At 40.8% G+C, this 11,408-nt stretch overlaps 1 protein-coding gene across 1 annotated transcript; it reads left to right on the plus strand.

Moving 5' to 3' along the window:
• On the plus strand, window positions 1–10,882 carry cpxm1a (carboxypeptidase X (M14 family), member 1a). Its single transcript, XM_028438644.1, has 13 exons — window positions 1–335; window positions 1,812–1,921; window positions 2,982–3,121; window positions 3,742–3,826; window positions 4,681–4,834; window positions 4,942–5,030; window positions 5,183–5,306; window positions 5,918–6,114; window positions 6,309–6,488; window positions 7,429–7,723; window positions 8,522–8,661; window positions 8,735–8,837; window positions 10,168–10,882. The coding sequence occupies exons 1-13, from the start codon at window positions 47–49 to the stop codon at window positions 10,494–10,496; spliced, it is 2,235 nt and encodes a 744-aa protein (XP_028294445.1). The 5' UTR covers window positions 1–46; the 3' UTR covers window positions 10,497–10,882.
• Window positions 10,883–11,408: the final 526 nt, after the last annotated feature.

Consider the following 11,408-nt stretch of genomic DNA (forward strand, 5'->3'; position numbering starts at 1 on the left):
CTGGAGGCTTTCACTTCACTCGCTCTCGCTGCAAACAAAGAGCAACATGGAAAGGTCATCTGCTGTTCTTCTCCTGGGTGTTTTCCTGATGATCACCTCAGCCACCGAGAGGAACCAAGTTCAAAACTCTACAGCCACCACACCGACCGTGAGGTGGACTGAGGCTGTCACTGAGCAGAACCAGAGGGGAGATGGAGAAACTCCAGGCACGGGAAAGACCAGTGTGTCCACCAGCACAGAGGCAAACACTTTGAAGAACACCACCGGCAAAGACATTGGGAAGAACAGAGAAGAGGACCAATCCAAGACTGGAGATAATAACAGACCAAAGCTGGGTAGGAGAAACCAAAAAAATACAATTATCACAACTTCAGTCAACTCAGCTTTATTTATTTAAAAATAGTCACAGCTGAAACAAAGTGCTGCACATTGGTATTAAACACAAGAATTAATAACAGTAGGAAAATGGAAATTAAATAAAATATTAAACCTTGATATGACAGGCATATTCAGATACACTGCTTGGCAATGAGAACATTATATTATAAATATATATTTATACTATTTTCTTTTTCCAGTGTTGGAGTTGAAAAGCTTGAGTAGTTTTAATGTATAAAAATATATTGGCTTGCAAATATACATATATATACAGTATATATATATCTTACAATATTATCATTAACATGATTACTAAGTTATTATTTTCAAAAATATTCAGTTATGACAAAGGCTCCATCTGATGTCAAATCTAAGGTTGCGACCAAGTTTATGTCAGTAGACCGAATGTGTTTTTGCTTAACAAATTAAAAAAAAAAAAAAATCAGTCTTGTGTAACACACATGTAGCTGAACGGAAAATATGTGAACATGGCAAACTGAATAGATTCTAGTGAAAACTATGAATGAGTACAAAAAATCAACAGCCTATCATGCTTTCAGCTCAGGTGGTAGTGGGGGTCGTCATCTAATCAAGAGGTTGGGGGTTCGATTGCAGTCTATACCTGTTGAGGTGTCCATGGGCAAGACACTGAACCCTAAGTTGCTCCCAGTGGTTGACCAGTCCTTTGCATGGCAGCTCAGTCCCATTGGTGTGTGAATGGGTGAATGAGCTGATATTGTAAAGCGCTTTGAGACCACATCAGTGTAAGGATAAAAGTGCTATATAAATTAAGTCAATTTACCACTATCACTGTAATGTACAGGGAAGTTCAAATATCCCAGATAAGTGGGAACATTTTTATTTTATTTTTTAAAAACAGCATTTGTGGTTTAAAACACTGATGAATCCCTAGAGTTTTTCTCTGCCTGTCTTTCCTTCCCCCTCTTGTTATCCTTGAAGTGGCTCTTGACCAAAAAGCAAGCGAACAAAGACTTCAAACGCCTGAATGGGCAGGACATGTGATTGATGGCAGTGTTTTTAAAATTGTTCCCGAAGACATAAAGTACTTTGCAGCTGTCTTTCTCCTCCCAACGTGTCTCAGATTACATTCAGTTGTCTGGAGCCTCTTTTGCTCCCCCAGATGTGCACTATGTGTGTGTGTGTGTGTGTGTGTGTGTGTGCGAGGAAGGAGGTGAAGGGCCTCTAAATATCCTCTGAGCTGACCCTGGGGTGATTGTAAATATTCGACATACTAACCACAACGAGTATGTGTTCTGATCTTTAACTACACAATGTTAGCTCACTCAAAGAAACCAGGGGAATGATTTTAACCCCTTCACTGGTTTTGTCCTACTGCTGCTCCTGCAATGCATCAATATCTACATACGGGAAGATCACTTCCACTCCTCATTGCTTTTTTATTCTGCTTTCAGATTGTCCTCCTCTCGGCCTGGAGTCTCTGCGGGTTGAAGACAATCAGATTCAGGCGTCTTCCTACCAACGGACTGGTTTGGGTCCGCACAGAGGGAGGCTTAACATCCAGGTCAGTAGATTAACTAATACTTGCTCATCTGAAACTTGTTTTCTAGTTTTTAAGATTTTTTTTTAAGATTACTTCAATATATTAGTGCTATAAACTAATAATAATAGTTCTACATGTTCTCTCGTTGTTGTTGCTGCCTATCTTGGTTATAGGTTTCCCTCGAAAAAGAAGCTCCTAATCAATTCATTCATTCATCTTCTGATCCATCTTTCCTGTTCAAGGTCCCAGGGATCTGCGGTGCACGTCTCAATCACAGCGCAATCACAGTTCTTAATCATAATAGGATTTTCTGTAGTGATGAATGAATAAAAGTACAAAAAAATACAAAAAAACAACTCTCATACCTAATTAACTAACAGTAACTCATTTGCAGACTTACTAACTGAATGACTGAAGACAGTCAAACAGCAATGCCCTGACAAACACTGCATCCAAGCACTCCTTTAAGTAGTGTTGAAAGGCAATAAAGATATGGGGAACACGCACAGGATGCTAACTTGCTCTCTCTCACACACACACACACACACACACACACATGCACGCGCACACACACACACACACACCCTTGACCCGCAGACAGACACAGGGAATAAACCAAACAGATTATTAATACAAGAGCTGACAAAAAACAAGAACCAAATCAGATAGAAATAATGTTTTTTCAAAACACAAAGTTAGAAAGGGATTTTTGTATTTTAGATCATTGGCAACCATTTATTACATGTAATTTGACACGTCTCATTTTCTTTTTAGTTTTTTCTTCTGTATCAGAACCACAAAAAATTTTTTCAACGCAACGATAATTGCACTTTCTAGGTTATGCAGTAATTTGTTCCTCGAGGTATTTTCCATAAATGCACCCTGATGGAGTCTTTGTTACCTCAGTCACCCACTTCTCATGGTCTCCAGTCTGAAAGTAATTACTGTACAACCAGGTCCAACACTCAACTCTTAGCATTTTTTCAAGTGGAGGCCAAACCACCGGTTCGGGAATTAGATTAATGGTTTCTGCAGATGACACAAAATCCTGCGTTACATTTAGGTTTTTCTCTTTTTGCAGTCGGGCATTGAAGACGGAGACCTGTATGACGGAGCCTGGTGTGCCGAATATAAAGATAAGCACCAGTGGTTTGAGGTGGATGCCATTCATCTCACCCTTTTCACTGGAGTCATCCTGCAGGGCCGAAACTCCATCTGGAGGTCAGGTAGTGGCTAGATCAGCAATAAGTGAATACCTAAACATGTTGAACAGGATGTTTTTCAGGGGAAAAGCACAAAACATTATCATATCATATTATATATGTATTGGTTAGGACCCAATTGCAGAGATAAAGAGTGCAGCTAGGTTGTCAGGAGTAAATCTTAACAAAAAACCAACAAAGCACAAAACCAAGAAGAGTAAAAGTATAGATTGAAATGCAAAAAAAAAAAAACTAACCAAGTGAAAAGAAAGATAAACCAACAGGAATATGACACTGGCAGACCAGAAAGGAATGACATAATAATGAACCCACAAACACCAAGTATTCTGATTTAAGTTGTTAAGACTGATTGATGTTGGGCTGTAAAAGAAAATGACACAGGTGTTGTTTTAATAATACAATATTATATTGTAAAAATAAAAAAAACATAAAAAATGAGAGTGAATCTATTACTTGTGCTAACACTTCGACAGTCAGCTAGCTAAGGAGGGTTAGTGAGTTTTACACATTAGGCATTGTGGGTCTAAATTTAGTGCAAAGTGAGCTCACCTTTGTGTAGCTGGCTGACATTTATGCGATGGAAAACTGATTTATTTCCCTTCTCGGCTTCTCTTGCAGTTGGGACTGGGTTGAAACCTACAAGATTCAGCTGAGTAATGACTCTGTGAAGTGGCAAATCTGCATGAATGGGACAGAAGAGGCGGTAAGGAACCATGTGTTGTTTACTGCTCTGGGGAGTCATTCAGGAGACTCGTAGACTGATGCAGATGGAAAACAGATTCGGAAAGCTTGTCTTAAATGTTTGTTACTGTACGCAATGCAGAAAACTTTGAAAGTCAAGTCAAGGCGTCTTGAAAGAAGTCAGGTCAAACTGCATCTAAAGTATAAAGTAACCCAACTTTGTGGTTGGAAATACTAAAAATCCAGTAATTACTTAATTCCATATTTCTAAATGTATACAAAAAGAAAAGTGATGCCAAATTCGACCTGCCAGTCAACCTCAATGCCTTCCTTTTTATAAGCTGTATGTCAGCATGGAAAATGTGATCTCTTTCCAAGGAACTGTAGGGTAAAACCCTTCCCAACACAGTCATGTATTCAAATAGAGGGTTAGAAGTGGCTTTGTCCACTTTTTCTTTTTATGACAGTGACTACTTCACGAGGAGATATTTAATTTTTCCTTTGACATGTATGGGTTGCATCCTCCTTGCATAAATGAGAGAAATCATTAATCCTTGTTTCTTCTTGAATTGGACAAGGAGGCTGATGAAAAAGGGGTAAATTGTTAGAAAACAGAGAGATGTGAATGTGACTCAAGTACTAAACAGACCACATTAGTTCTGCTGAGACAGTGATGGGCTGTGGTTGATTATCAAATCAAAACATGTACAACTTTAGAACTCACTCGTTTTTCAGATACATGATGTAAATCAACAAAATGCCTGTAGAAATTCCAATTTCCAAAACTTGGCTAAATAATTGCTCTACTTTTTACCTTTAGAGTGTTCTCCATTAAGTGGTGACAAAATTTCACTGCTGTTGTTGTGGATCGTGCAGATATTTCAAGGAAACAAACACCACCCAGAACCCCCAGTTCTCGGGCTCCTTCCTGTTCCCACTGTGGCCCGTTATATCCGCATCAACCCTCAGAGCTGGTACTCCAATGGGACCATCTGCCTCAGAGCTGAGATTCTCGGCTGCCGAGTCAACGGTAATCCAAACCTCAACAGTATAGTGATTCATTTAAAGGGTTTGCTTTGAGGAAAAAGGTGCTTCAATTTGTTTACATCAGCAAAATTTCATGTTATCTTCTCGTAGATCCTCATAACATTTACTCCTCTGAGCAAAACCAGGGATCAAAAGATGACCTGGACTTCAGACATCACAACTACAAAGAGATGAGAAAGGTTTGGACGTAGCAGATGATGAGTAACTTTGCTTCCAGTAAAGCTAATTCCAGGGTTTTTACTCACCCGCTTTAACAGTTTGCAGATTTCCTCCGACCTCAAGTTTAACCCTTTGAAGGATTTCGGTACAATTTGTCTTTTTAACACCAAAGCTCATGAAGTCTGTAACGGAGGAGTGCCCGGACATCACCCACGTCTACACCATTGGGAGAAGCTACACGGGCCTCAAACTCTACGTGATGGAAATCTCAGATAACCCTGGCAAACATGAACTTGGTAAGAGTGTCTGCAAACCCATGCTTGGACGAAAACCAAAATTTTGACGTTTCTAGACTAGAGTTCATCTTGTTTCTCAAATTACCCAAAAATCTAGCTGCTTGGGGGCCCAGCCTAGCATCTGAGTGTTTATACAGCCAGGGTTATTCAGAAAACTCACTCAGGGAGGCAGAGGGGAGGCCTCTCCTGTGTAAACAAACTGTTAGGGGCTTGGTCGCTTTGTGATATTGTCTAAAGAAGCAGACTAAGTTTCTTTACAGCTGCCAAATGATACATAGAGGAAGTTTATATCTTTCTATAATGAATCATGTTTAATGATACATTTATTGGTTTAACAAACTAACTTCAGTACAAAGAGAACAGCTGATTTGCACAGGATTGGATTTGTCTGTAAGCATAAAACTCTTCACTGTTGTGAAGTGTCCTGTATTATTATGAACCAGCTCTGAGCTGTTATCCAACACAGGAAGCTTGACTAGGGAATTTAATATGTTCCTGATGTAGATGTAGCACAAGAAAAAAAAAAACACAAACAAAAACTTCAAGAGGTTTCTCGTAAGTGTGACTAGAACTTGGCAATCTTCAGTGTCTCAAAATATTCTTCTTGGCAGGGGAACCTGAGTTCCGATATGTGGCTGGGATGCATGGGAACGAGGCTCTTGGTCGAGAGCTTGTGCTGAACCTCATGCAGTACATGTGCCGGGAATACAAAAAGGGCAACCAGAGGATTGTTCGGCTTGTTACAGAAACGCGGATCCATCTTCTGCCCTCCATGAATCCTGACGGATATGAAGAAGCCTACAAGAAGGTGATGATAAAGCCCATAGCCACACCTTCATTCTAATCCAATGTTTACCGACTAGGGGTTTGTGTACCCCCTAGTATATAAAAACATTGATGGGGTTATGGGTAAAAAATTGAAATCCCAAATTCTGAACTATGAGGGAATACTCATGGTTTGATAATGAATGCACATTCCTCTTTGTCTTTCCGTTCCTTCAGGGATCAGAGCTGGCTGGCTGGGCAGACGGACGGTACAGCTTTGAAGGAATCGACCTGAATCATAACTTTCCAGACCTAAACAACATCATGTGGGATGCCCAAGAGTATGCAGCAGATCCATCCAAAGTCCCCAATCATTACATTCCCATTCCAGAGTACTACACTAAAGAGGATGCCATGGTAAGAGCAGGCAGTTTGTCACTATTATGCCATTGTCTAACAACCCATCAAAGTCCAAGCATATTGAGTTCATATTTTCAGTAAGCATCAAACAAATCTATGTAGTTATGAATAATAATTATATTTACACAATGGGATTACTATTCAGAGAGTTAATAACTGACATTTATTTTTGAACATTTATGTAAATATGCCTTTGTTTTTTTTTGGTTTTCTTTATGCCGACCTTTCAAAATCTGGTTTTTGCATAACTTAGTGATTGTTGATTGAATGTATGCAGATAATTTACTTTCCTTTGGGATCAATAATGCCTTGTCTAGCCTTGCCTTGTTGAGCCTCATCTAGCCTAGCCGAGCCTTCCCTAGCCTTGCCCTATCTAGCCTAACCTAGCCTTGTCTAGCCTAGCCTTACCATGCCTTGTCTAGCCTAGCCTGGTCTAACCTAATCTAGCCTAGCCTAGCCAAGCCCAAACTTCTCTTGCCATATCTTACCTATCTTCTAATCTAAACCTTATTGTCGATCAAAATATGGAAATATTTGATCCCATTCAGAGTTGTCCTATTATTGGAAAGGGTCAATGACAGTAGAATTAAGTGTGTCACCCTGTGGCGCACTGGTGCCTCTCAGTGCAGGGATCATGGGTTGAAGTCCCGCTGGTGGTCCCCAAATTGTCTCTGTCAAGCCCTACGCTAGACTGGCATCTTATCTGGGGGGGTTTACACTGCCCTACACCCTATGTCTGCTGGGATAGGCTTCAGCCTCAAGTGATCTACGTTTTTGTGATAGTGATAACCCTTTGATGTGAAAAATTCAAAGTTCTAGCACATATTTCCCTTTAGCCATCTTACATAATTATCTATCAACTATCAGCACCAGGCATGGTTTGGCATTTGATTATTTGACCTTGGTTTACTTTTTTACCCTATCCATGGTTGTCCAGGTTGCACCAGAGACCCGTGCTGTCATCAGCTGGATGCAGGACATTCCCTTCGTGCTCAGTGCAAACCTTCATGGTGGAGAGCTGGTTGTCACGTATCCCTTCGACTGCACCCGTGACTGGGCTCCACAGGAAAATACCCCTACAGCTGATGATGGTTTCTTTCGCTGGCTGGCCTCTGTCTATGCCTCCACTAACTTGGTGATGGCCAACCCTGACCGTCGCATCTGCCACTACGAGGACTTCCAACGACACAACAACATCATCAATGGAGGGGCCTGGCACACCGTCCCCGGAAGTGAGTTACCTTAAAGTAAACAAGAATTTTGAACAGTGGTGTCAAACTTGTTTTGGGTAGGACTCAGTCTGATTTCATGTGGGCCAGATCAGGAAATCCAGATTTTGTAAAGTAGAAGCTAAAAGCAGAAAGTGTAATGAAATCAGTCAAGAATAATCATAATAATGATTTGGATTTATATAGTGCTTTTTTCAAGGAGACTCAAAGTGCATTACAGAAGTTACAGAAACCATTATTCATTAACACCGGTCACTCACATCAGTCATACCAGTGGTGGTACAGAAGCGTGGCTGCCATTTCGCGCCTACAGCCCCTCTGACCACCACCACCAACATTCATGCACAATTCATATTCATTCATACGATGTAATGCGGGTAAAATGCCTTGCACAAGGACACAACAACACTGACTTGGCTAAGGAAGGATTAAAACCCCCAACCCTTTGGTTAATGGACAACCCACTCTACCGCTGAGCAACGGTCACCCCAAGAAGAGTGACTGAAGATGAAGTTGTTGGTGCTTTTATAATAAAAAATACTAGAAGAAGTAGACGGAGGAGGCCTAATAAGAATGATCAAAAACAACAAGTCTATTACTTGTACAAACCAAGCTGAAAAATCTGTAAAAATATTTCAGAAAGGACAAAGAACAAGAAAAATCAACAGTACCATTAGCTGTGATACTTCTGGTAAAAAGTCTGAATTATTGCCTTGTAATTGTTTTTTGAGATTAACATTGTGGGTCACATTGGGAGCTGATTCTCCAGGGTCTGAGTTTGAAGGTGTATGTTTTACGCAGGTATGAATGACTTCAGTTACCTGCACACAAACTGCTTTGAGGTGACGGTAGAGCTTTCCTGTGACAAATTCCCTCACATGATCGAATTGCCCATGGAGTGGGAGAACAACAAGGAGTCGCTGTTGGTTTACATGGAGCAGGTCAGTGTGTAGCCTAGGTAAGTGGAACAGACAGAACAGCAGAATCTCACAGGTAAGCATGTCCTATTCTCAGGTGCACAGAGGGATTAAAGGAGTGATCCGGGATAAAATGACGAAACAAGGAATCCCCGATGCTGTGATAAAGGTGGACGGCCACGATCACGACATCAGATCAGGTCAGTTTACGACAGCAGAGTGAATTATCAAATTATTTCATGATGATTGTTCAATTCATGATATTGATGCCTTCCCACAACAAGATATAGTCGTAGAACATGGTGTCAAACAGCAAGTAATTGTAAAAACTATACGGTAACACTTTACTGACATTACCCTGTCATTATCTGTCATAAACATGAATAAGGTGTCATTAAGGCTGTCATTAAGTGTTGTTTGCTAAATTAGGACACCTTTCACTAAATTATGACACCCTTGGAGCTACAGCACGCATACACATATTCAATGAAACTGCACATTTTTTCCAGGATGCAGTTTTCTCCTGCATATATCACATGATGATGTCATATTTAGCTTCAAATTGTTGTAAGTACTCTCAAATTGGTAACACTTTACTAGAAGTTTTCCGCAAAAAGTTGAAACATGGTGGCATTGACTGGAAAAGGCAGTGACCGGAGGTTTGGAGTGGACCAATCACAGCCCTTATGTTTCACATCGCCTCGATGTGTAGTCAGGATTTTTGGGAGGAGCACGTCAGGTTACGGGTAGGGGGTCTACGCCTACATAGAGCGCTATGTGCATCTAAATTTTATACCTAACCATATATTAGACTTTAGGGTAACAAAGGGTTAGGGGTTAGGGTAACGAAGAGTTAGGGTAATGAAGGGCTAGGGTTAGGGTAACAAAGGGTTAGGTGTTAGGGTAACAAAGGGTTAGGGCAACAAGGGGTTAGGGGTTAGGATAACAAAGGGTTAGGGGTTAGGGTAAAGAAAGGTTAGGGGTTAGGGTAACAAAGGGTCAGATGTTAGGGTAACAAAGGGTTAGGGGTTAGGGTAACGAAGGGTTAGGGTAACGAAGGGCTAGGGTTAGGGTAACAAAGGGTTAGGGGTTAGGGTAACGAAGGGTTAGGTGTTAGGGTAACGAAGGGTTAGGGTAATGAAGGGCTAGGGTTAGGGTAACAAAGGGTTAGGTGTTAGGGTAACAAAGGGTTAGGTGTTAGGGTAACGAAGGGTTAGGGTAATGAAGGGCTAGGGTTAGGGTAACAAAGGGTTAGGTGTTAGGGTAACAAAGAGTTAGGGGTTAGGGTAACGAAGGGTTAGAGGTTAGGGTAACGAAGGTTTAGGGTAATGAACGACACTTAACGACATCATTCATGACACCGTATTCATCCTAATGACAGGTATCATGTCATAATAATGACAGCATAATGTCAGCCTTTATGTATAAAACTTCAAGTAAAGTGTTACCAACCAGAGAGATTTAAATAATTAAAATACAACAAATTCTTGCATTATTTGGTCCTTTTTTCTTTCTTTGTTTCTCCTGTAGCTGCTGATGGTGACTACTGGCGTCTCCTAAATCCTGGTGAGTACAAGGTGATGGTGTGGGCCTTAGGTTACCTTCCATCCATGCGTCTGTGCCACGTCGGCATGCAGCCCAATCCTACCCTCTGTGACTTCATCCTCATGAAAACGCCCGTCCAGCGGCTGAAGGACATTCAGGCCAAAGGTGGAAAGATCCCACAGGACCTTCAGTTGCGTATTCGTGCCATGAGGCTCCGTAAACTACGCGCCAGCACCAAGGCCATCAACCGCCGACGGGAGGGTCAGAGGCTGCAGAAGAGGAGGGCTCGGGCCGTCACAGCTGGGAGGATATGAGGGAAGGTGGACAAGAGGCTAAAAAAAGACTCGGAGAGGATATGGACAACGGATTTATAAATTAGAAAACTAATGCAACCTTTAATCACTTGCTGTATGTTTATACCAATCTGAGCAGGTGGTTTGTGGGGCTTTACTTTTCCATTCATTGATACCACCTCAGCTTCTGAGGAGGAGCTGGACCTGTCCTCTGTGTGTGTGTGTGTGTTTGTGTGATGATTGTTTTAATCATTTGAACATGTTTCTGTATGAGCTGATGAGGATTTTAGAGTCAGCTGGTCTGATGTTGAAAATGTACCTAATGCTGTTTTTTTCTTTTCTTTCTTTTACTGAAGTCCCACAAAAGTTCACACTTAATAAATATTTTCACCATCTTTTGATGTCTACCGATTCTGAAACGTGTTTTTGTGAAACAAAGGAGAGATTTGATTGAGTTGTGAGGCATGCATGATATACATACACAATATGGACAAAAGTATTTGGACACAACTGCTTTTCATGGTTTGAGCTCCTTCTCATCCCATATAGTACCTGACCTCATGAATGCTCTACTCCAGGGGTGTCAGACTGATTTTAGTACAGGGGCCAAATATGGAGCAGTTTGATCTCAAGTGGACCTTAGATTTTATGCTGGAAAATGAGTAATTTCAACATTATTGTGCCATTGTTTGCACCTCTACATATACATAAAATATGTAACAAACCAATCATATCCAAGAAATAATAATATATATCAGTCCCAACAGGATCTTTACTTTAAATTTCCTAGATTTTGTGTTCATTTCTATTTAATCAAGGGAAATATGTCTTAATTTGAGGAAAATTAAAGGAATTTGGAAGAATGTTGACTTCACATTATCCATATAGATAATAATACTCTTCATATTATGTGTTTGACTTTGATCCTTTTGC

The sequence above is a fragment of the Gouania willdenowi genome, chromosome 22, assembly GCF_900634775.1.
Source record: "Gouania willdenowi chromosome 22, fGouWil2.1, whole genome shotgun sequence".
Lineage (NCBI taxonomy): Eukaryota > Metazoa > Chordata > Actinopteri > Blenniiformes > Gobiesocidae > Gouania > Gouania willdenowi.